The 25,758-nt window shown below is 44.0% G+C and overlaps 3 protein-coding genes across 3 annotated transcripts; all 3 read right to left on the bottom strand.

Annotated features, from left to right (window-relative positions):
- Window positions 1-587: 587 nt before the first annotated feature.
- LOC146492555 (uncharacterized) lies at window positions 588-12,673 on the bottom strand. Its single transcript, XM_085149225.1, has 8 exons — window positions 9,785-12,673; window positions 4,594-4,704; window positions 3,641-3,724; window positions 3,463-3,537; window positions 3,271-3,366; window positions 3,056-3,195; window positions 2,492-2,619; window positions 588-2,149 (listed from the first exon to the last, which is right to left on the bottom strand). The coding sequence occupies exons 1-8, from the start codon at window positions 9,942-9,944 to the stop codon at window positions 2,035-2,037; spliced, it is 909 nt and encodes a 302-aa protein (XP_085005351.1). The 5' UTR covers window positions 9,945-12,673; the 3' UTR covers window positions 588-2,034.
- A 166-nt stretch (window positions 12,674-12,839) lies between these two features.
- LOC146492553 (uncharacterized) lies at window positions 12,840-25,323 on the bottom strand. The gene is made up of 6 exons (XM_085149270.1): window positions 24,712-25,323; window positions 23,606-23,716; window positions 14,067-14,198; window positions 13,818-13,957; window positions 13,448-13,560; window positions 12,840-13,161 (listed from the first exon to the last, which is right to left on the bottom strand). Exons 1-6 carry the CDS (start codon window positions 24,854-24,856, stop codon window positions 13,029-13,031), a joined length of 774 nt encoding a protein of 257 aa, XP_085005396.1. The 5' UTR covers window positions 24,857-25,323; the 3' UTR covers window positions 12,840-13,028.
- Window positions 16,965-20,099, bottom strand: LOC146492554 (uncharacterized). The gene is made up of 2 exons (XM_085149193.1): window positions 17,418-20,099; window positions 16,965-17,323 (listed from the first exon to the last, which is right to left on the bottom strand). The coding sequence occupies exons 1-2, from the start codon at window positions 20,097-20,099 to the stop codon at window positions 17,087-17,089; spliced, it is 2,919 nt and encodes a 972-aa protein (XP_085005319.1). The 3' UTR covers window positions 16,965-17,086.
- Window positions 25,324-25,758: the final 435 nt, after the last annotated feature.

The raw sequence follows: 25,758 nt of genomic DNA, 5'->3' as shown, positions 1-25,758 counted from the left end.
ATGTAACAGGCCTCAGTGCTGGTTCTAACAGTCTGAACTGCTTCAAGCTTTATTTGTGAAGAGCACAGCAGCTTACAAAACACGTAGCGAGCTCATACAGCTGCGACGTAAAACTTTCATAAGCTAAGATGACCTTAAAATAACGGGGCTATGTGCGGTGATGTTAGCGTTAGCATGCTACCTTCAACAGGTGGTCAGACTGGGCACTCAGTCAGAGGTTGCGCACTCCGTATGGCTGCAGGGTCCCTTCATTCTTAACATATCCACATAACTCGGCTCACATATTCGTGTCGAGCCGAGTGTAAATCCCGAGGCTGAACGGCCTTTGTACAAGCACACATGCTTCTTAGCAGGGCGAAGCTATGAGCTAGAAAGATCCAGGCTGGCAGACAGCCTGTGTCTGACCAACCAATCAGAGAGCTCCTTACATCCCACGGTGTGGCTAATTTCAATAGCAGCACGATTTTTAAAATGAAGTTGTTAATCCAACTGCTAATCCAAATGTTAATCCCTGAGTGAACAGGAAAGGGAAATGGATTTTGAAATGCAGTTTATTAAAGTGGAATTTGAAAATGTTTTTTTGAAATGAAGACTTAAAAAGCATTTTAAAAATCCATCCATTTGCTTCCGCTTATCCTTTTCAGGGTCGCGGGGGGCGCTGGAGCCTATCCCAGCTGTCATAGGGCAAGAGGCGGGGTACACCCTGGACAGGTCGCCAGTCTGTCGCAGGGCCAACACATAGGGACAGACAACCATTCACGCTCACATTCACTCGCACTTTCACACCTAGTGACAATTTGGATTATCCAATTAACCTATCCCCACAAGCTGCATGTCTTTGGATGGTGGGAGGAAGCCGGAGTACCCAGAGGGAACCCACGCAAACACAGGGAGAACATGCAAACTCCACACAGAAAGACCCCGGCCTGATGTTGGAATTGAACTCAGGACCTTCTTGCTGTGCGGCAACAGTGCTAACCACCGTGCCACCGTGCTGCCTATTTTAAAAATCAGTTTATTAAATTAGAATTCAAAAATGAATTTACAAATGCAGATTTTATTCTACAATTCATTAATTAAGCACAGAATTCTTTATTTCGATGCGCGTGACTCTTGTGGTCTTCCATACATTTCACATATTTGAATGATTATATTAAATACTGTCTGATTCAAGTTGACCTGGTAGACAAAGAGAAGGTTAACAGTCAAATACTAGTTGTTTCTTTGCAAATGAGGCATTGTTCACCCCAAACACACACACACACACACACACACACACACACACACACACACACGACTGGTTTGCTATCTTCGTGGGCACATCCCATTGACATAATGCTTTCCCTAGCTGCTTACCCTGACCCTAACCATAACCTAATTGTAACCCTGACACTAAAACAACATTCTGAGTGTGAAAAATGCCTTCAACCCCATGGGGAACCTGGATTTCGGTCCCCACGAGGGCTGTTGGTCGCCACCAATATAGTAAATGTCCGATTTTGGTCCTCACCAAGACAGTAAGAACCCGTACACACATGACTTTGATAGGAACCTTTTCTGTTCCTGTGGACAGACTCCACCCACACTGAGTTGACACAAAACATTCAAAGATTTTCTGCAAGACGATTTTTAAGAACACTCTGCAGCTACATGTGATATACTCAGTCACTTATGGCATCAGAATTCAATTACAAAGAGAAGACTGATATTGATTTTATTCAATATAAAAAAAACAGATAAGGAACAGGCATATTAGTCAGCCAAAATAAGGAAATTCTGGAGTTTTCTTTATTTTGTACTTTTATTAGAACAATTTGCTGGAACTACAGAGTAATGAAGTACTTCGAGTTTTTGTGTGGATGACTTCCAACCTTACTGTACAGCACAGAGCACAGAGGGACAATATATGTAATCAATATATGATGCAGAATGAACAAGTAAAGACTGTAAGCTGAGTCTGAGGCTCATGCAGGACATTTCATAGTGAGGTGTCTTTGGTTGGATTATTCAAACACTAACATCAAAGCACCAAACTCATTTCTCACAGACGAAGGTCTTTGATCCATAACGTTTGATCCATTTTCCATTTATATCACAACATGCTGCATTGTTATCTGGACTGGCATCCTCCTGTCCTGGTGCCCAGAACCTGTTACACAATTAAAATATTAACATTAAAACTCATGATTGTTGTCAAATTCATATAAATCTTATATTTATCAGATTAGACAAAAACAAGGACTTCAGGAGAACATAGTGACGGAGCGCACATAGCATGTGAGTAAACAGGATCAAGAACATGTAACTAAAAGGCACAGAGGTCAACAAACTCAAAATGCCGGGTGAGAGAATCAGAACCTTGACATATGGGTTAATGCAAAGAAAGATTTCTTCTTTTCTTTTGATTCCATCTGAAGTGATTGTTGAGAAACAGTTCTAATCCATTACTTTGTAACTTTTTATATATATGGCTTAAAATAATATTTCTCACGTTTTTTGAAGCGGTGATCCATTCATCCATTTCCATTCCCATTTGAAAACAAATCTCGATATCCGTTTTTTGATGGCTTGCAGTCCAATCCAGGACTCTCCGCCCATGTTCAGTTCACTAACAAATTGCTAGGTGAGAAAAGACAAAGGGATTTCCATAATTCAATGCTTCTGTAGTAACATCATCTTGTGAATGTCTGAAGTAAGAACTAAATGTGATAAAACGTTTCAGTTCTTCCATTGTGCAGAAATCAGAAAAACCCATAGAATCAATTAATATCAGCTCCTCCTGTAGATCACATGAAAAACTATTATTTTTATTCAAATGCTGTCAGAAGTTTACATTTTCCCCAGTAATTATATATATTTTTAATAACTGATTTTCCCACAGGTTGCTGAATTAGTCAACTGTTCAGAAAGTTTTCTTTACTCTTGAAAAATGAGAATCACAAATCCATCGGGGTGGAGACATGAAGCAGGTCACAGACTGACAGCAGGTCAAAAACACAATTAACAGACTATCAGTTCTATCAAAGATCACACAGACATGAAGAAACACACCCACCTGTTCCTCTTTGCTGTTTATCATCACCAGATCAGCTCCTTTATCCTGACAGTCTCTCCTGCTCTCAGACCAAGTTTTCCTCTCAGTGGATTTAAAGTAAGAGTTGCTTGCAAATCTTATCCATTCCTCAGCACTCTTCCCTTCATGTTAAAGAAATATTTTAATGACCCATTTAATGTCATCTATTACAGAATTGACTATACTTCACATTTTACTTGTGTTAAACTGGAGTTTTTTCTGTGTCAGAGTCTCAATCTCGTCCTTCAGCTGCTTCACTTCTTCCTGTAGCTGATTGTTGTTGGCTTCCATGACTCGAGGACAAAAACAATTTATAAAGCATTAAGACAATTGCGAAGTTGGATTCTCAATTAACTTAATTATTTGCCAAATTCTAAAACCCTTCTGACCTTTCAGGTTGGCCTTTAGCTGGCTGCAGTTCTTATTCAGGGCATCATAACTGCTCTGTAGCTGACTGTTGTCATCTGCAATGTGTTGATAACAAAAACAGTTATAATTTTAAAGCCTGAAATTATCTTGAGCAACTTTGACTTTTGCATATAATTCATTTTACTGATTTATTCTTACCAAACACTTTTTCTTCGAGCTGGCTGTAAATCAGTTTGTTAGCTCGATTCTGCAGCTGCTCTTTTTCCAAAGTGACTAAAACATCTGGTTAGAAATGCAATAAAACAAGAAGTAATGAACTAATTGTCATGTTTAAGAAACCAGCCCCGATGATTTGAGCACTGAGGGTACACTGTGGTCACAAATGGACATGGTCAGCAAAAACACACTGGTAGGCTGTTGTGTTTACAGTGAATGATGCTCAGTTGGTACTAAGGGGTCCAAAGTGTACCAAGATAATATCCTCAACATCATGACACCACAAAGTCTGAAAGGTTGAGCCAAGGCAGGATGGATCAAGGCTTTCGTTTGTTGACACCAAATTCTGATCCTACCAACCAAAGAAATGAAACACCAAGCATTGTTTTTCCAGTCTTCTTTTGTCTCATTTTGGTGACCTCATTTTAAGTGTAGCCTCGGTTTGCTGTTCTTAGGAAACAGAAGTGGCTCATAGTGCGGATCACTAGAGGCCCCTTGAGATGATAGTGTAGAAAAAGTCTTGGTAGATGAGCAGTTTCTAAAATACTCAGGCCGGCCCATCAGGCACAACAAGTATGCCATGTTCATAATCATTAAGTCGTCTAAATTTCTTCCCTATTCTCATGCTTGCTTTTAATAATAGCAGATCATCTTGATTGTTTTTACATGCCTAAATGTATTGAGTTGCTTTTATGTGATGTGCTTCGGTGTACTTACAAGTGGCCAGTGGGTGTGTGTTACATTCTTTTTAAAATTAAGTATGATTATTATCAATGTGGATTTTAATGATTTGGTGCACCCATAATGTGTATGTAGCTACTCTTGACTGAAATATGAAATCAAAACAAGAACCTAAAAATAGCAGTATAAATATAAAAAGTTTTCTTTTAAAAAGTATCTAAAAAGGAAAATAATGTTGGAATGAAATTCCTCACAGCGTGCCATGATTCCAGCCATAGCGAGAAGATACAGCACTCCAAGGTTCACTTTGAATGCCGTGAGACAGCTTCTTTTCACCGTTGGAAGCTTCTTTTGGGTGTTTTCATCTAAAGAAGAAAAATAGAGAGAAAAGTGCTGTGAAAGCTAATAAAGCGAAGTGGGTGAATCTGCTAACCACTACACAATGGAGAGTTTGCAAGTGAATTGGTGCTCTGTTGAACAAGTCCTTGATACTTTTGACCCTCTCTCTGGTGCTTGGTTGTAAGATGAACAGCTACAAGGAACAATACCCTCCATGGGTATTTCACATTCACTTCAGTACTCGAGGAGAGGAGCCGCTCGACCACTGTTACACCTCCTTCCAGGATGATTACAAAGCCCTTCCCCGTACCCTGTTCGGCCAATCAGATCATCGCTCCATTCTGCTCCTGCCCAACTACAGGCAGAAGGTGAAACATGAAGCTCCAACCCTGAGGGAGGTGCACCGTTGGTCATGCTGTGGGACTGTTTTGATCACGCAAACTTTGAAATGCTTCGCATGGCTGCTGACAACATCGACGAGTACACAGACTCAGTCTGTAGCTTTATCAAGAAATGCATGGATGATGAACTCTGCCCAAATCAAAAACCATGGATTAACAGTGACGTTTGCATGGCACTTGCGGCACGGAGCACTACTTTTGCCTCCGCAAACACATCGAACTACAAACACGCAAATGACCAACTCTGGAAAACAATTAAAGCAACCAAACATGAGTACAGGGACAGAGTGGAACAACAGTTTAGCAACCCTCAGAGAACGTGGCAGGGACTAAACACAATCACAGACCTTATAGGGAAAATCAGCACACTGCAGACCACAGCCTCTCTGCATGAGGATCTAAACACATTCTACGCTAGATTCGACACAGCGAACACCACGAGACCGGACAGTGTGCACGTTATTGATGACATCATCGCGCACACTGTGTCTGAAAAGGATGTGCGGAGGTGCTTCAGACAGGTTAATGCACTCAAAGCTACTGGTCTGGACAGGATTCCCGGCCGTGTCCTCAAGTAAAGCGCGGCTCAGCTGGCTGGAGTGCTTACACACATCTTCAACCTTTCCCTCTCTCTGTCTGTACTCCCAGCCTGCCTCGAAATGGCCTACACCATCTCTTCATTAAACAACTGGCAACTGGTAGCCCTGACCCCCATTGTGAGCAAATGCTTCGAGAGGCTGGTCAGGGACTTCATCTGCTCTGCACTACTTTTTGTCAGATTAATGTTATTTCTGTGACCATTGTGAGGTTTTTCTTTCATTGACCAAAGGGTACCAACAATTTTGTCCATGTCTGTATGCCATTTCTTTTGCACAGTATTCAAACAGCCATTCCATCTATCTCTCGTCAACTAGCAGCTGGTTCATTTGTGCTGCCAGGCACTCCTGCAGTTCAGTCAGCTTCTTCAGCCAGTAGGCATGTACTATGTCAGGGCCTGGTGCTGTCCAACTCTTCATACTGGTAACTTTTTTCTTGGTCTGCCACTGTGATGGTCACTGGACCCTGTTCAGGGAGGTCGCTGTGGTCTGCCCTCAGATCCACTAGCCACTGAGCATTGCTGTTATGGGTTGCGTCCTTCTCCCATATGCTCTTCCAGTATTGCTCTGTCTCCAGCCTTGGTGGTTGTTGCCCAGGAAACTCCGGACAGTTTCCTCCAGTACATAGTAATGCCATTTGGGTTATGTAATGCACCAGCTACATTTCAGATGCTAGTGAACAAATTATTGGGTGATGTTCCAAACTCTGTATCTGGATGACATTGTTGTGTATTCCAGTGAATGGGCAGAGCATCTGCTACTTTGGTAGCAGGTTTGCAGGTTTGGAAGCAGGTTTTGAGTGCCTCTCAGCTGCCTCGCTGACTTTGAATCTTGCAAAGTGTGAGTTTGGTAAAAGCACCATTCTCTTTCTGGCCCAACAAGTTGGCAGAGGAAAGGTATGTCCAGTGGATGCAAAGATTGGTGCCATTTCAACCTTTCCAGTTCCTTCTACAAGAAGGGAGCTACATCGTTTTCTTGGAATGGCCAGATATTATTGTCGGTTCAAGAACATTTCAACAGTAGCTGCCCTTTTGACTGCCTTGACCAGTCCATTAGTTCCATTTTCCTGGTCTGATGAATGCCAACATGCCTTACCTACTTACCTAATGCTTCTAACAGAAAAGATTGTATGTGAGTAAGTGTATGGGGTCCCCAGACTTACCTAGTCCTCTTTACTCCCACCACAAGCTTCAAACAAATGAAATACACCAGAGGAGCTCTACACATGTGCCAAACAATTCTAAGCAAGGAAGAGCGAGCCGCGCCCAGCCACAGTTAAGTCTCCTTACCAAGGTGTGCACTCCTGGTTTGTCCAATCAACACCTCCTTCCTCTAATTAGCTGGACATCCCCAAATGTAAGAGTGGTGCTGTTCTCATATTGTTCCCCTGACACTGAGAGTACACCATGGCTGGTTCCGTGGAGAACGGATGGTTTATTCTCCTGCCTTTGATCTGTCTGGTGTACCTCTTCAAGCGGCTGGCCAAGGCTGTGAGTCTTTGCTTGGCTGTTTCCAAGGCCTCTGGTATGGACAGCTTCTTATACTTCTTAGGCACCTTCTTTGTTGCACCTTTCTTCAGCTCCGATAGTTGGCTAACCTCCCTCCATGCTACCATGATCTTAGCCAGCAAGTAGAGCTCCAGCAAGGTGTGAAGAAGAAGGCAATACCTAAAAAGTTCAACAAGCTGGCCATGCCTAAGTTCTTGAAAATTGCCAAGCAGCTACTCATAGCTGCTAAATCAGATGTTCCTCACTGAACCATCCAAGGTGTACTTTCAGTGGCAGGGGAACAATATGAGAACAACCCAACAGAGACTGAAGATAGAGCAATACAGGAAGAGTCTTGGAGGAGTGGAGAAGGACGCAAGAGATAACAACAATGCGCAGTTGCTAGTTGTGGTAAAAGCAGACCATAGCAACCTCCCTGTACACAATCAAGTAACCATCACTGTGGCAAATATCCAAGAAAGATTCTCAAGTAGGAAGAGTTGGACAGCACCAAGCCCTGACATGATTCACTCAGACTGGCTAAAGCTAACTGCACTCGATGAGCATCTGACTGAACAAACAAACTGAACCAGCTGCTAATGAATGAGACACACCCAGAATTAGTTACTGTTGGCAGGACAATTGTGATCCCAAATGACCCCCCAGAAGGAACCAGTCCCATCCAACTACCAACTAAAAACCTGCCTCATGTGGTATACATGGAAGCTCTTGATAGGAATCATGGTGGCTATGATGAACAGACACACAGGTCAAAATTAGTGGGATGCAGAACAGAACTGGCAGGAACACTAGAGGGGCAAAACACCAGCAACTGATAGGTGGAGCAGTCATTCGAGACAGCAAGACCAGACTGACCAACCTGTGCATTGCCTGGAAAGACTACAAGAAGGCTTATGACTCAATGCCCCACAACTGGATCCTAGAATACCTAAAACTGCACAGGATCAACAGGACCTCAAGAACCTTCATCGGGAACTCAATGGAGATGTGTTGAACAACACTAGAAGCCAACAAGTCAAAAGCACAAATCACCATCAAGTGTGGGATCTACCAAGGAGATGCCCTGTCCCCACTTTACGTTAGTTTAGTAGGTTGATTTAATTCAGATGTCAAGTGTTTTCCCTCTTGCACTTAGTTCATGTGTAGTGCGTTGTTTACATTCACCTCTTATCCCTGTGTGCCACTTTTGTTTTCACTATACCTCCGAGCCACCGTGTGGTGTCTACATTTGAGTCCACTTCCCTGTGTTTGACCGCACGGTCGTGACAGGTGGTTCAGTTTTGTAATAATGATATCTGGGATTATGGTGTTGAACACTGAGTTCAGAAATAATGGTTATGCTGACCTCCGTGGACAACTTTGCTCTAGAATCAAACTGGAAGAGGTCAAGTTGAGACATAAGTACTCTCTGATGTAGTTTTAGTTGTAGTCATAACATCACCAAAACTTGCAGTAAATTGCAGATAAAATTCTCTCTGTAGATCCCGATGCTTCCATATTGATGTTCATAGGTAACTATGAACCTAATAGATAAACTAAGATTAATGTACTCGGCCTTAAAAATCTTAGAAATATGGTGTCGGACCTGATGCTTATTCTGTATGGCATTACCTTGGCCTCCAGTAACACTGTGAGGAATCTTATCCTAGGTCATCTTATCTTAATGACCTCATAGTTCCTTATCACTCCATTTATTTAAAAGTAGAATGAGAGGCAGAGCCTGCAGCTTTCAGACCAATCTTCTGTGGGAACAAAGCAGTCCCACCGGTTTATTAATTTCTAATCCCGTCTGTCCTGGTCAGTCCAAATTAAAATCTTCACATCTTCAACTCTGTCTCCTCCAGCTTTGTTTCCAATCTTTGTGTTAGTGCCACCATCCGCAAACCATATATCATACAAGGTCTCACTATCACTACTCACTATTACTACTCACTAAAAATCACCTCTGACACTCGTCTCTACACACTACACCAGCGATCTCCAACCTTTTTTGCGCCACGGACCGGTTTATGCCCGACAATATTTTCACGGACCGGCCTTTAAGGTGTCGCGGATAAATACAACAAAATAAAACCAAAAAAAAGAAGATTTATTCATAACACACGTGAAAAGACCCAGGAAAACCAAGTAAACGATAAAAACGATAACAAAATAACGCTGAAAACCGATAAAAACCCCGAAAACTATACATTTCACACCTGAGCCTCAACTCTCGCGGCCCGGTACCGGTCCGAGGCCGGTGGTTGGGGACCACTGCACTACACCATGTCTCCTTTTATGATATAACTGTTATTAATTAAATATTACAAAAACAATATCTTCATGATTTGTTCAAAATAAAAGTTGATATGAGCTAGCTTTGGAGACAACCTCTGGTTTTTTCCCCTTTGGGTACACGTACACAATATATAACAAGACTTCCTGGTATTTATACTTCTGTCTGCACCACTGAAGTACTTCTCTGAAAATAATTTATAGGCATGCAGTTTCTTTCTTTTCTGCAAACTTTTGAAGATTGAGTAGCTATTAAACCTCATTAAAGTATCAACAATAAAATCTTAGTTGGCTCTTCTTTTGAAATTTTTAGCACTTCCTACTTACCAGCTTCGTGTAATTTGACATCATGCTGTTGCCCATCATCTAACATATCCAGCTGGCTGAGTTCTCTCTCTTGTACATCATTGAGAAACCTTCTGCTGTATTTAACTCTGAAATCTGCAGCAGCTTGAATTTGTGCAGACATCTCGATGGGTGAAAACATTTGACCAGGATTCACTGTCTCTTTGTGTCTTTCAGAGTCAGTCAGCTTTTAATAGTCATGAAACAGGAAGCCACAACAGACCAAACCACAAACACAGGGTGTCAAACTTCATTTGTGCTTTATATTGTAGTTAGTAGTCAATTCAAAATAAACAAACAGACAAAAAGTTTTTCATGTTTATCACTTAAATATTTATTTTTTGTCAGCAGCAATAATTTGCAGATAACGCAAATGTGTTTTTCATCAGTCACTAAAAAGAAGCACCTGTTGTTGTTTTTTTTCTGACACAGGAAAGAAAGTGACGCAGCAGCCATGTATGGAGGGCCAGGAGTGCCAAAATAAATTAAGTAAATACATTATTAAAAATATAATTAAATGTTTAATTATTTAATTCAATGGTGAATTAATTGATTTTAATTAATTAATGACAGATTTACTTTATTATTGACAAATTTTAAATTATTTAATGATGCGATTGTGGCTCAAGAGTTGGGAGTTCGCCTTGTAATCAGAAGGTTGCTGGTTCGAACCCCGGCTTGGACAGTCTTGGTCGTTGTGTCCTTGGGCAAGACACTTCACCCGTTGCCTACTGGTGGTGGTCAGAGGGTCCGGTGGCGCCAGTGTCCGGCAGCCTCGCCTCTGTCAGTGCGCCCCAGGGCAGCTGTAGGTACAATGTAGCTGCCATCACCAGTGCGTGAATGTGTGCGTGAATGGGTGGATGACTGGATGTGTAAAGCGCTTTGGGGTCCTTAGGGACTAGTAAAGCGCTATACAAATACAGACCATTTACCATTTACCATATTTATTTAAATCATTTTGTTACTCCTGGCCCTCCAGAATACTAAGGTGAAGTTCAGCCTTCACTTTATATTGGAAAAATGTGGTACAATTATCTCTGTCAATGCGCGCTGTGTGGCAGGCAGAGTAGGATCGAAATCCAGGACTCAGAAACCAGGGAGGTAAATAAAAAAAGCTTTGGGAAAAAAAAAAAGATGTCCCCAGTTTGTCTTTTTTCCATTGGCCCCAATCTTCTCTCATAAGAATGTATACGTGCACTGGGACAACCTGGTGCTGTGTTTTGGTGCTTATTTTCATATGTTACTGTTGCGGTACTTCACTGTCTCGGTAGTGCTACAGAATAGGAGTGACTACAAAGGGAATGTTTTTCAGTATAAAAAGAAGAAAAAAATCAGCAGTTTTACAAAACTTTTTGTGACTTTAAGTGTGTGATATATACAGTACATTAAATTACAAAATTCAAAGTGTAAATTAACATGAGAATGGGAATGAATCAACTTATTGGCAGAAATTTGAACCAAAGTGTCATTGCAGTTTTACAGCAGCTGAATATAGTGTGTGTTCACCCCTATGGTAGCAAACAAAAATATTAATGATGTATTGTGAAAACAAACAATACAAGATTGATCTCTGTGCAGACTACAAGCTGTCTAACTGTACCATCTTGTGGTGCAAAATGGTATTAAGCATGAACTGGCATTAGCTGTTTAGGGAATTCTAATTCTATGCCTTAAAAATAACATCTGAGCTGATTCCCTTATATTCTGTTAAATATTTTAACTGGCAGCGCCATGTGAGGACATTGATTTGTGAGCTCTGCATTCAAACCCTTGTATTTACCATATATTTCTTCAAAAATTACGTGATATTACTTCACATATGAGAACAACAACATATTAGAAAAGAACCATCCAGTCTATGGACAACATGCCCAAAAAAATTCAAACCAACAAGATGGAGCAGGACATGAGAGCTAGTTGCTGGCCCAGCTAGCCTAGCATGCCCAAATGCCATGGAGACAACTGCGGGCGAGCAGCAGGCAATCCTGAAGGAGCTGCAATTAATGAAGCAAGAATTGCTGGAGAAAACAGATGAAAAGGCTGCAGAGACCCAAACAGAGCTGCTAACGTCGTTGAGAGGCTCAATAAAAGACTGGATAAGGTTGAAAGCCACACATCTGAGTTGGAAAAGGGAGTCACTGCTAATTCTGACTCTATTGCAGCTATGGAATCCAAAAGAGCTTGCCCTGCTGAAGGCCTGGTGCGAGGATTTGGAGGCTAGGTCAAAGCGCTGCAACGGCCGCTTTATGGCGGTAAAGGAGGGTGAGAGCAGGGAAAACACCCATCTGAATATGTGTCGGAAATGCTGAACAATGCTCTTGGTCTGGAAAAAATGCCGACTCTAGACGCATTGGACCCTCTGCACCAAGCCAACTCAAGATGACCAGCCACCCGTGCATTTGTAGTGAAATGTCATTAGTTCACAGAAAAGGAAATATTTCTTAGAAAGGCAGCCGAGGCTGGGGTGATAACAGCTGTAGATGGTGATTGTATTCATGTACTGCCGGACTTCACCCAAGCTGTGAGTAAACAGCGTGCCACCTTTACCGAGGTGAGGAATCTACTTCACAGTTGCAACGGAGTCCACTGAGGTATCCAGCGACGCTGAGGATTACTACCGCGGACGGACAAGAAATGACTTTTAAAGACCCAAAACGTGCGCTTAATATATGTCCAGGGCCAGGACTCGCTCTCCCTTTTTTTTCCTTACACTGACAATACATAGTTTGGAGTAACTATGAATGGCCAAAACAGATACAAGATAATAACGACAATTAAACTCTACAGAGTCCCATTTATGCTTGTGATATGTGTTGTTATATCACTTATTGCCAGTTAGATATTCCAAAGTTCGGTCTAATACTCTGCGTTTTGGTTTGGGTGTGGACTAGCACTAGTTTTGTTTTGTTTTGTTACTGTTATTGTTGCTACTACTGTTGTTATAGTTATCAGTGCCTTGCTTCTCTATGTTCATTGTACAGCCCCCCCCCCCCCTTTTTTTTGTTTCACCTATCATCCAAGAGGTGGATGAGGTGAAACGTCTTCAAGTGACTTAAAGAAGTCCAGCAGCTTTTCTTTCCAAGGTCCTTAGATAATATATGTAATCAATATATGATGCAGAATGAACAAGTAAAGACTGTAAGCTGAGTCTGAGGCTCATGCAGGACATTTCATAGTGAGGTGTCTTTGGTTGGATTATTCAAACATTTACATCAAAGCACCAAACTCATTTCTCACAGATGAAGGTCTTCGAGCTGTAACCAACATAATGTTCAACTGCCTGTTTCAAGTTCCCTTTATCATCACAGCAGACTCCATAGGAATCATAACTCGTACTCAGCTGTGCTGGAGCCCACAACCTGTTAGAGAAATAAAATATGATATTAAGCTGGAGTAAACTTTGAACATGTTTCAATCCTGATTTCTTCAAACTGACTTGTTGTAACTGAACGTCATCACAGACTGCAGATGAAGAGAGTTCAAGCACAGCTGTTCATTCAAAGGAGGATTTCTGCTTTTCTTTACATTCAGTTTGTGGGGCTGTTGGAAAATAGCTCAACTCATGTATTGCTGATCTATCTTCCAAAACATCAATGTTTCACTTCTAAATAATAACTCTGGAATAGAAACAAACTAATGTCTCACATTTCTGTCGGCGCTGATCCGTCCACCCATTGCCATTTATATCCTCCTGATGTGTTTTTGCCTGTAAGACCAGTCCAGGACTCTCCTCTCAAGTTCAGTTCATTGATAAATATCTATTTGGGAAGAGACACAAATATTGTCTCCAGTCATAATTCAGCACTTCTGTTGTGGTGACATCATCTTGTGAATATGTCTGAAGGAAGAATAAATGTGATGAAACTTTTCTTCCATTGTGCAGAAATCAGAGAAAAATCCATCAGAGTGGAAACAGGAAGCAGGTCACAGACTGACAGCAGGTCAAAGGTCACACAAGTAACAGATGACTGTCAGCTCCATCAAAGATCACACAGACATGAACAAACACACCCACCTGTTCCTCTTTGCTGTTTATCATCACCAGATCAGCTCCTTTATCCTGACAGTCTCTCCTGCTCTCTTGCCAGTGCTTTGCCTCAGTGGATTTAAAGTAACAGCTGCTTCCAAACCTCGTCCATCGATCGGGACACTTCCCTTAATGTCAAACACATGTTTTAAAGACAGTTTCTACTCAGTGCTGAAAGTTACAGGCTTTACTTGACTCACAGAGATGTTTTCATATCGTGATTCAAAGGTGTTTTACCTTCCATCTTTTCTTTGAGCTGCTTGACCTCTTCCTGTAGCTGACCGGAGTGATTAGCCAGAAGGCTGAAGTTGTTGCTCAGTTCATTGTTTCTGTTCTGCAGCTGCTCTTTGTCCAAAGTGACTAAAATATCTAGTTAGACGAGCAACGAAACTGATTTAAAACTATAAATAATATCATCGACGGAAGTTTTTCATTTTCCTTTCAAATAAATGAAACGAACATAAGCTTGTTAGCTGCCTAATTATCTCAAGTGAACTAAATAGTCGCACAATGACAGACGGCCACTGTCTAACATAGCGTGACTGCACCTGTTTCTGCTGCCTGTCTGCTTTGTTGAGATAATCACAGAATCACCGTGTTGAGTGTTGTAGGTGGGGAAGAAATCAGCCCAGATGTTTGTTAATTTATAATGTGTTTTTTATCAAAAACGTTTCCCCAGCGCCCATCTGCTGTTGCTTGTTCTGACACTGTCAGAGAAACTCTCTCCTGCTCGCTCTTCCTGTCCCTGTCAGCTACTCCAACCCTTTTCTTCTGTTCGAGCCATTGAAAGCTACTGAAATAGGGAAGATGTGGTTAGAATGTGTTGTGGAAATTTCAATTACCAAGTCCTGCAGACACGATGAGTTGTAACAACACCTTTATTTCAGCTATCTCATGCATAAGGAGGGACGTCAGTCAGGGGGCACTGAAAGTCGTCTCTGACAATGAACAGTTCAGGTCCTTTTTATACAGTCACAGAACAAAAGGCTTTTACAGTTTCAGTTCACACCTTGGCTCTAACCAGACAGACTCTCTACCATCTGTGTGAATCTCCCCCACTCTGGGGTCAAGCCTTCCTGTGTGAGCTTCCCCATCCTGGGAGACATTCACCAGTTTCTCACTGTCTGTTTCCCAGCGTGAATAAGGTGTGAACCAGACATACTAAACTAAGTGACATGAAAGCATTTCATCAGGACAATACATTAAAGAGAAATCCCACCACCCATACTAGACTAGGTAACATGAAAGCAAGACAATACATTAAAGGACAATACACTAAAGAGAAATCCCACAACAGTTCCCACCCTCTTGATTGTATCTCAATCACTAGTACCAAGGATTTCTCTTCCTAACATTCTGTTAATTACATCAGCCATATTGCACACTCAAAAGGTTTCACAATATGCATCATTCTTACAGTGTCAGGAAAATAATTTCACTCATCACAATCATCCTCGCTTTCGCTATCCTCAGTGTAATCTTCAGCCTGCAATAGGGGAAGCTGCAACTTGGGAGACTCGCTTTCTCTTGTCAGTGCCACTGTGATTAATCTTTATTATGCCCATTGTGTCTGCACCGGCCTGGTCCACTCCTATGATTAAATAAAAGGAGTCTTCTTTGGAGTCGTGGCATTGTCCTGGGAAGTTTGGTCTCCTGGAAAATGGGTTCCAATTCAGGTTCTTAATCGTTAGCAGTAATGGGTTCAGGCCGGTACCAGTCGCCAATTGGGCTCTAACAAAGGAAAAACTGTTCTTACTTTTCATCTTACCCTCTGTTGATTTTGCCTGTTCTCCCCAGTACCCCGGCCTGGAGTGCCACCACACAAAACTCCAACTTGGACACCACTTCTGGTATCCCGGAACGCCATGTCCAAATATGCACAAATAAACATCATAACCTCTCCAGCTTTCATTATAGCCTTTACAGTCTATCACATTGCACAGATCAAAACTGAAAGTCTGGGTAGTTGCATACGTATAGTGTAGCTCAATGTACCCGCCATACTCAGTAAGGCATTTGTCTCTCATCTCGTGGGTTGCTCCTTCTGTTGCACGAACCTCCTTGGATGTTGGCATGGTGCTTGGCTGCTGCTCTCTCCAGAGGCTCCACCAGAGGGCAACCATCAGCCCACTGAAGAGCATCAGAGCTACCCCAGTGATGAGGTGCTTCCTGGCTTGTCGCATTGTTGCAGGTAGAGGGTAGACTGCCCACTACCTGAATGAGGTGCGGGGATTATTCTGCCCCGTTTGTCTTTTCTAGTTGCTCCTCCGTTCTGGGTGGTTCTCCTCCAAACAGCTTACAGTGGCTGACGTGGATCCAAGTAACTCGTTCTCCAACCTTTACCGCTGTTTGTGTGGTCAGTAGGACTTGGAATGGGCCCAGCCACCGCTTCGCCTTCCAGTGTCTCCTCCTGAAGTCCTTCACTAACACCCAGTTCCCTGGTTTGAACGGGTGCAGGGGTCCTTCTGCTGGCCTGGGCAGGGCTGCTTTCACTGCTCGGTGTACCTGCGAGAGAGTCCTGGAGAGATTTTGACAGTACACAATCATTTCGCTGTTGCACAACTCTGTGGATATGCCAGTCCATTTGGGGGGTTCTGCCCCCACTCTGGCAGGTCGTCCATACAACACCTCATAAGGGCTGAGGTGTGCTGGAGGTCTGGCTCGCGTGCGCACATACATCAGCACGAGGGGAAGTGCTTTTGGCCATGTGAGGCCAGTTTCTTCACAGCACTTTGCCAGCTTGGATTTTAAGGAGCTGTTCATTCTCTCCACAGCACCTCCAGATTGTGGGTGATATGCACAGTGTGTTTGCAATTTGAAACCTAGTTGCTTGCTGATTTCCTTCAATGCCTGGTTCACAAAGTGAGTACCATTATCACTTGTGATTTTTCCCGGGATGCCCCATCTGGGAATGATTTCTGACAGGAGGGCTTTTGCCACTGCACTGCTGTCTGCACTTTTAGTGGGGAATGCTTCTACCCACTTAGAGAACATGTCCACTACTACCAGACAATACTTCTTTCCCTCGGCTGGTGTCAATTCAATGAAGTCCATCATTAGATGGTCAAAAGGCATGTCTGGTGGGGGGTGTGCTGCAGTGTTTACCTGTACTGGGCGTCCCACATTGTTGGTCGCACAAATGAGACACCTTTTACAATACCTCTCAGCTGCTGTGGAAAACCCTTTGGTGAACCATAGCGATGTTACTGCTTGTAGCATCCCCCCTTTGGACGCATGGTCTAACCCATGTGTCCATTTTAGAAACCAGGGGAAGAAGTGTTTAGGTAGACATGGGCGGCCGTCCGGAGATCGCCAGACAGATTCGACCAGTGTGCAGCCATGTTTGCGCCAGAGAGTTTTCTCTGGCTGGGAGGCAAATGACTGTACAGCAGGAAGATCAGCGAGGTTGGGTGTGGACAGTGGTGCCAAGACCAGTTGGAAGGGTAGGCCTCCTTCGGCTGCTGCTTTGGCTGCTGCATCGGCGGCGGCATTTCCTTGGGAGACAGAATCAGTTTTACCTGTGTGTGCTGCACACTTCACTACAGCAATGCGAGCAGGCAGAAGAATGGCATCTAGCAGCGCTGCTACCTGGTTAGCATTGAGGATGGGCTTGCCATCAGATTTCAGGAACTTTCTGTGCCTCCACAAGGCGCCAAAATCGTGCACCACACCGAACGCGTAGCGAGAGTCGGTGTAGATGGTGGCCGACTGACTCTCCGCAAGTTTACAGGCTTCTGTGAGCGCCACCAGTTCTGCAGTCTGTGCTGAGAAGTGTCTGGGCAACGAGCCTGAAACGAGAGTGGCATGATCAGAACACACAGCAAAACCTACCCGGTTAGTTCCACGTGAATCACGTGAGGAGGAGCCATCTACATATAGCACTATGTCAGAGTTGTCGATGGGAACATCTAACAAGTCAATTCGAGGTGTACAAGTTTCACCCAATACAGCAGTGCAGCTGTGTGGTTCACCATCCTCTCGCGTGGGGAGAAGAGTGGCTGGGTTAAGTGTTGTGCATCGTTTCACTGTGATGTTGGGCATGTCAAGCAGTATGGAAGAGTACCTGAGCCAACGAGCTGCAGAAAGGTGTGAAGTTTTCTGCTCCAGCAAAATGAGAGAAACTGCATGGGGTACCTGCACTGTCAGAGGAGAGTACCCTACAATGTCACGTGAGGCGAGCACGGCCTTCTCACACGCAGCTACTGCTCGTAGGCATCCAGGCAGTCCTGCAGCCACTGGGTCAAGCTTGGAAGAGTAATAACCCACCGGGCGAAGTGAATCACCATGCTGCTGTAAAAGAACAGAGGACATGAAACCATTCTTTTCATCCACCATTTGTGTATATGGTTTGGATGGGTTTGGAAGCGCTAAAGCGGGCGCTGTTTGCAGCAGCTGTTTTAAGGAAGTGAAGGCAGCTTCAGCCTCTGGTGTCCAAGAAATGTGATCATTGGCTGACAGACTTGCACCATGAATGAGTGCAGTGAGTGGGGCTTCCACAGAGGAGTAGTGTGGAATGAAATTGCGGCAGTATGATGTGGTTCCTAGGAATGACATCATCTGTTTTTTGGTGAGAGGTTTTGGAATGGTCATTACAGCTTCCACCCTCTTGGAGGAAATCTGGTGGGAGTTGTAAGAAATCACATGCCCTAAGAATGTGACTTGCTCTTTACAAAACTGCAGTTTTGACTTACTAGCTTTGTGGCCCTTGTGATGCAAATGTGTCAGTAAAGTGAGAGAATCTGCCAGACACTGCTCTTGTGTGGGCGCACACAGTAGCAGATCATCGACATATTGCAGTAACACTGTGCCTTCGGAGAGGATCAAGTCTGACAGGGAGTCTCTTAAGGCGGCATTGTAAATCGTGGGGGACTCACAGTAGCCTTGACACAACCGAGTGAATGTGTAAGCCTTTCCCTGGAACTCAAAAGCAAACCAGAACTGGCTATCTGGGTGAACTGGAACAGAGAAGAATGCATTAGTCAGGTCAGCAACAGTAAACCACATAGCGTCAGATGGGATTTGGGCCAAAATGGTGTGGGGGTTCGGAACCACAGGGGCTCTGGGGATTACAGCCTTGTTCACAGCTTGTAAGTCCTGCACAAACCGCCACTCAACAGGTTCATTAGGTCCTCTGATTTTCTTCACAGGGAATAATGGAGTGCGAACCGGAGAGGTGGGGCATGGGATAATTACTCCGGCCTTTAACAGGGATTCAAACACAGGAGTAATCCCCTCTATGGCTTCCCGTTTCAGAGGATATTGTCTTTGGCATGGTCTAAACGAGGACTTTGGAGTGATTACCACTGGCTCACAATCTGTAATCAGGCCTACATCATACTTAGATGAGGCCCACAGGCCGTCAGGCACCTCTGTCAGCAGGGGGTGTGAGGAGTTTAGAGGAGGTGTCGTTTGAAACAGACAGTGTGCGACAGCTATGTTCACTAGCTCAACTGAGCGGACACACTGGACTGTGCGTGTCATGGTCTTTTTGTAGGCTTTCATTTCTCGAGAAAACAGTACTGTGGGATTCTCTGTAGTCTCCCAATCGCAAGCGCGGTAGCACCGGTGCATAAATTCTCCCATGTCTTCCCACTGGCAGCTGTGAGCTTTTGCCAGGGGGACATGTGGGACGGATGCATCCATAGTAAACATGTTTCTTTGCTCATCGGTGAGAGAAATCGCAAGCGCAGCAAATGTGGAGCTCCAAAACATACATTTCACAGTTAGCAAATCATTCTCGGTTCTGTACCATTCTACCTCATAACTGTCATCAGGCCCATGCAGAGAAAAGTGAGACATGCAACTCAACTCTCCAGGAGCCATAAAACAGACATCTGGAGGCATGCAGTTGCGAGTCGCTTGCATGAATTCTGTAACAAGCGGCCCCTCCTCCAGCTTCCACCCGTAAGCGAAAGCTGGAGTCACGGGGTCATATTTCACCATCATATAATCATAGTCAGATTGCGTGATTGTGATGCCATTATAGCAGGAGATTAAACTTATTTTCAGTTTGCACATCAAATCTCTTGCAAGCAAATTGACCGGGCACAGGTCTGAACACAAAAACTCGTGTGTGAATTTTCTACCCTGTCCGTCTACACAATACAGGGGTACGGTGAAAGTTTCTCTCTGTATAGTTCCTGATGCTGATACAGAATGAGTGAACCTCTCACCCAGCACGGGCTGGGGTGAGAGGTAATCTGAGCGTAGTACAGAGTGGGTGGCCCCGGAATCTACAAGAAATTCTACTTCCTGATTACAAACTAACATTTTATACAAGGGCAGTAGTTTATAAGGCGCAGTATTTAAATGTACATATGTACCAACTGGTGACAAAGAAATCTGCTCTACATGCTCAAAAGTGTGCTGTCTTAAAGTGTGTGTGTCTGTGTGTAAAACACTTTCTACATCAGTGGGTGTGTGTATGTGTGTGTGATTTTCACTTCCCTGCTCTGATGAGGTGGGCAAACCACAGCCTGAAGCGTACTCTGGCGTCCTTTCCCCCCGGCCTCAATCCGCCTGCACCCACTGCTGGCCCTGGTCACTTTGCCGTTGATGCTGGTCACCCCCAGGGTGGCTGTATCTAGGGCAGTTTCGCCTCCAATGTCCATGTTCACCACAGAGAAAACAGGTATCTGGATCTCCTCCAAACTGTCGTCGTTGTCGATCGCGTCCTCGATCACGTCTTCCTCCCCGGGCTCGGTCGCGCCAGCTGCCTTTACCATGGAAGTCACTCCGCGGGTTCGTTGCAGTCTTGTACAGCGTTAAGGCCGCGTTGTGGAGGTCGGCGCTCTGTTTTCCTCTTTCTTGCGTTTTCTTTCGTCAAGGTGGTTCTGAGCATGGCGTGCATGGCGTCGCAGTTCCGTTAGCCGAGGTTCATCTTCTCCTCCCACATATGAACTCCTCACCTCGGCTGCCACATCTGGTCTCAGTCCCCGGAAAATATGGCCGCAGAGATGGTGCTCATATGTGGAGGTGGAGGCGCCCGTCATGTCATCTTTGGGTATTCCACCATTAACTTCAAACACAGTTGTCATGCGATGTATGAAATCATCCACAGATTCCTCCTTTCTTTGTTTGCAAGCTTGAATCTTTAACATGTCCACCTTATCCGGGAAAACCTCCTTTAGCTTATCCATCAGGTGGGTTACTGCAGTACAATATTCACGGTTTTCGCCATGCTCATAGGTCAGGTGTCGTATCCTCAGCGTAGGATCAGGCAAGTGAGGTGATATTCTCCTCAGGTCGCATGGTTTCAGCTTGCCTGCCACTGCGCGTCTAATTTCTTGACCTGTGGGACGATATTCTTGGCAGAAAATTAGGAGCTGCTCACCGAACCTTGCCCCCGACATGAGAGGGTCAGGTAGATGACTTGTGGCGTCAGCAATGTCCGATTGTGTCCAGGGTCTGTGAACTAAAATGGGTCCCTCGGGCCCTGCCACTTCCACCATCGGGAGCTGCAGGTCTTCTCCTCCTGCCTGTCGCCACTTCCGCATTCTCCGCACAGTCTGGAGGTTTTCGACCTCCTCGCTGCTGTCTGCACTCTCCGTATCGTCCCGCTCGTCATCAGTGGGACAATATTCAGGCTGATCCGCGGCAAAAGGCAGGACGTAATATCCATGGCGGCTGTCCTTACTTCTCCACTTTCCTCTCTCTTTCCTCCATCCCTGTGTTTTCTCTTTCATCTCTCCAGCTCGCGACGCGCTCCGTGTGTGACTGTGCGCTTGGAGGGCCTCTCTCGGCCCTCTGTTGGGTCTGAGTGTCATTTTTTCCGCTTCCTCCTGGCGGGCTTGCCGCTCCTCAGTCGCTGAACTGGCGCTGGCATCTTCTGGCGGTGAGTCGTGTGGTGCAGAGCGGGATATGGGGGGAAAGGAGTCCAGGTCCGCATCGGCTTTCAGGCTCTGCAAAACAGCCTGTACTGGGGAAGCACAGACAGTGTGTGAACAGGGAAATGATGTTTTGTTCTCCGTGTTATACGGAGGTGGAAGAGGCGCTGAGGCAGATTCTGCATCAGCCTCCCTTCCACGCACTTCTCTAGGTAATTCTTTCAGAGCTGCTTTATTTTCTCTCCTTTCTGCTTCCCTCATCCACATTTTCAAACATTCCTTCTCATCGCTTACCCTACGCAGATCTACAGTCCTAACTTTCCCTTTCTTCAATAATTTTGCTTCTTCCTCCCGCAACTGTTCCTCTATTTTCTTTAACTGGTTAACACTCAGCGATCCCTTTTCAGGAAACCCGTTTACTTTTTTCCACTTAACAACATATTTCATACACCCAATTCCCCATTTTTTAACCATACAGTCAAATATTGAGTTTTGTCCCTGGCCGCCTGGTGGAACGTCTGCCGATCTACTGGATCTAGATCCCATTTTACTACACGAGGCGTCCCCCGTGAGGCCCTTGCCTTCTACGGACCAAGGAGCGAACACCGCCACTCCGTGCACTGTAGTACACGGAAATGGATTTCGACAGTGTACCCGAGTTGCTGTCCCTGTGACGTACTTGGACCGAACACAGGTCTGGGCCGGCTTCTCCCCAACAGCGCGCTCGAGCCAATGTCCTTGTGATGGGCCGTACCCAACACAAGCCTGGGGCCTCACACCACCAGGTTTTTCTCCCGGAGACTCGAACTCCGGGGTCGGCAGGCGTTCTCCCCCTTTTTTTTGCCAGACAAAAAACTCTCGTGACTTGTATAAATGGTAGATACAGCTCACCGTTCTGCAGGAGTTTCCCCTCGATTCGTCAAGGTGATCTCGGTGGTCGCTGAAACACAGGCTCCGCAACTCTGCCTTTCTCTTTGCTTTAAACAGCTGGCAGGACCGAAGCGTCTTGTTACCTCGGGGTGATCAGCCGTCACAGAGCCGTCCTTCAGCGAGAACACTGGATCACCCTGCTCGCAGCGCCAACTGTTGTGGAAATTTCAATTACCAAGTCCTGCAGACACGATGAGTTGTAACAACACCTTTATTTCAGCTATCTCATGCATAAGGAGGGACGTCAGTCAGGGGGCACTGAAAGTCGTCTCTGACAATGAACAGTTCAGGTCCTTTTTATACAGTCACAGAACAAAAGGCTTTTACAGTTTCAGTTCACACCTTGGCTCTAACCAGACAGACTCTCTACCATCTGTGTGAATCTCCCCCACTCTGGGGTCAAGCCTTCCTGTGTGAGCTTCCCCATCCTGGGAGACATTCACCAGTTTCTCACTGTCTGTTTCCCAGCGTGAATAAGGTGTGAACCAGACATACTAAACTAAGTGACATGAAAGCATTTCATCAGGACAATACATTAAAGAGAAATCCCACCACCCATACTAGACTAGGTAACATGAAAGCAAGACAATACATTAAAGGACAATACACTAAAGAGAAATCCCACAACAAATGATGGTAGCTGCAGTGTTGGCCAGCCTTCCCTGCCCCCTGAGCACACTGCACTACCCCTCCCCTGCAGCAAGGAAGGACGACTGTGAGAGTGTGGTCCTGTTAGAAAGCAGTGTGGATGATTTTTTTGTTTTTCCTGTTCTAGCCTAACTTCATAAAAGGAATAGATGTTAAAAACAAATAAACGTTACATATGTTTCTGCACTGTGTATTCAAAGCCCAATAAAAGATCATATCCTACCAGAGGAAACACTGCAGGAGGAGAATAAGAACTGGACAAAAGCAGGTCTAAAATTTCAAATAGTTTCATGTAGAGATGTCAAATGTAAATAATAATAATTAAAATTATAATAATAGTTTTTAATACATGTTGGAATTAAACTTCCTCACAGCGTGTCGTGATTGCAGCCAGCATCAGAAGATACAGCACTCCCAGGTTTACTTCAAAAACTCTGAGCCAGCTTCTTGTTGAAGCTGGAACGTTCTTCTGGAAGAGTTCATCTATGCAGAAAATACACAAAGAGTCCACTGATGAGGCACTAAAGAGACATTTAGTTGATTTCCTTTGTAGGAATGATAAATCGAGTGGTTCTTGCACATCACAAAATGTGTTTTTCTAAAGTGGCTGGCAATGTTGAGACATGACTACATTTTAGACACATTTGTGGTCAGCAGCAAAATATATTTTGACCAACAGAAATCAGAAAACTGATATCTTGTTAGCGTGTTTAAGCTGCTGTTGGACAGGTGTGTTTGATTTCTATTTTTACTTCAGAAGACAGTGTTTCCATGGGAACAGGATACCTAGCAGTCCTGATGTAACAGTTATTAGCTTTATCATATGCACACACGAGTGATATACAAATGTAATACGAAGGAACAACCATGATCTGTGGAAACATTAAGGGCTGATGAGTTAAATGAGTTCTATTGGTTACTTTGTTCTTTAGTATAGTTAAACTCTACAGTTTAAACTACACTTAAACACTTTTAAGTTAAAAGCTTTTTCATCTGTTTGTGTTTCTCCTAATCACATATACTGCATTTCGATAGAGCTGACTTAACAAAGAATTTGTTTAGATATCCATCTGTTCCTTATCGGACCACAGAACAACTATGAAATACTGATTTAAACGCTTTGCATTAACTAACAGGTTAAAAGAGCTGTGCTGCTCCTATTGGCTGCTTCTCTCTGTCACTCACAGACCTCTTCCTGAAAGCAGAGCAGCAGCTGAACCAGTTTGACTTGAAGCCACAGACACTGAAACAGTCAGACGGTTAGAAACGGAGCTCCTAACTGGGAGTAAACAGGCCCAGTGCAACAAATGATCTGTGTGCCAGTTTGGACTGAAACTGGAAACATATTCTGGGGACATGTGACACGAACACTAATATGTCTTAAAGTGGTCGGATATCAGAGCTTTAAAAGACACTGAACAACACTTTCATCATCAACATTTTCTTTGGTTTTGTCACTTTGATGATTTCCTGCTTACCAGCTTCTTGTAGGCCGACGTCAGGGTGCTGCTCTCCATCATCTAACACCTCCACCTCACTTTGCTCTCTCACTCCTCCATCCTCTTGGGACCCTCTGCTGTATTTCACCCTGAAATCTTCAACACTTTGAATTTCTGTAGACATTTTGAGCTGAAAGATCTTTGAGCAGCTTCACCGTCTGTCTGTGTCTTTAAGTCCGACAGCTTTGAAATGAAAATATTGAGGAAGTAAAACCAGACGAGAGTCACTTTTAATCTGACACGTCACGATACGTGTAAGAGTCAGTTATAAAGCACTGCAAACAACATCCTGCAAGACCTCCAGTTCCATTATATAAATTAAAAATGCTGAAATTCCATTAATACAGGTATTAAATCATTAAAAATGATAAATGACAGAAACTTGCAGTAACTTAAATACATTTGTGGATTTCAGTGGGATCGGGAAACCATTTAGTGCTCATTAAAATACCTCCAACAATTTGTTTTTAATATTTGCTGCTTATCATATCACAAACATACAGCTTCTACAAACTGTAAGTACATAGAAGCAGCAGAGAGAAGAAGTGTTTGTGACACAGGAAATATGTCAGAGTGAACTATTTATTCATCTTTATTTTTACGAGCACAGAAACTAACAGGGCAGCGTGGTGCTGCAGTGGTGAGCACCATCACTTCTCAGGAAGAGAGTTCCTGTTCTGGGTGGTTTTGAGTGGAGTCTGCTAGTGTGGGTTTCCTGCTTCCTGCCTCAGTCTAAAGACGTGCTTTTCAGGTTCATTGTAATCTGTACATGTAAACTAATACACAGAGAATAAATCAAGCCGGCGTAAAGCCTGTCTTTAAACTGCCTGCTGAAACAGTGAAACATGCTGCCCACACATAGTCACAGAGTTTTTTTTTGACTGTGCAAATATGTCTCCTCTCTTTCTAAACTTGAGTCCCCTTCTCATATATCTCATAGAATAGCAGATTTACAGGTCAGCTATCCCACAGGCGAACAGGAGCCCTAAAAGAGATGGACAAAGGTCAGCCACAGCCAAAAACCAC

This window comes from Neolamprologus multifasciatus, chromosome 22, assembly GCF_963576455.1.
Source record: "Neolamprologus multifasciatus chromosome 22, fNeoMul1.2, whole genome shotgun sequence".
NCBI lineage: Eukaryota > Metazoa > Chordata > Actinopteri > Cichliformes > Cichlidae > Neolamprologus > Neolamprologus multifasciatus.
Note: the sequence above shows the minus strand (reverse complement) of the source record. Positions and strands in the feature narration are given on the sequence as shown.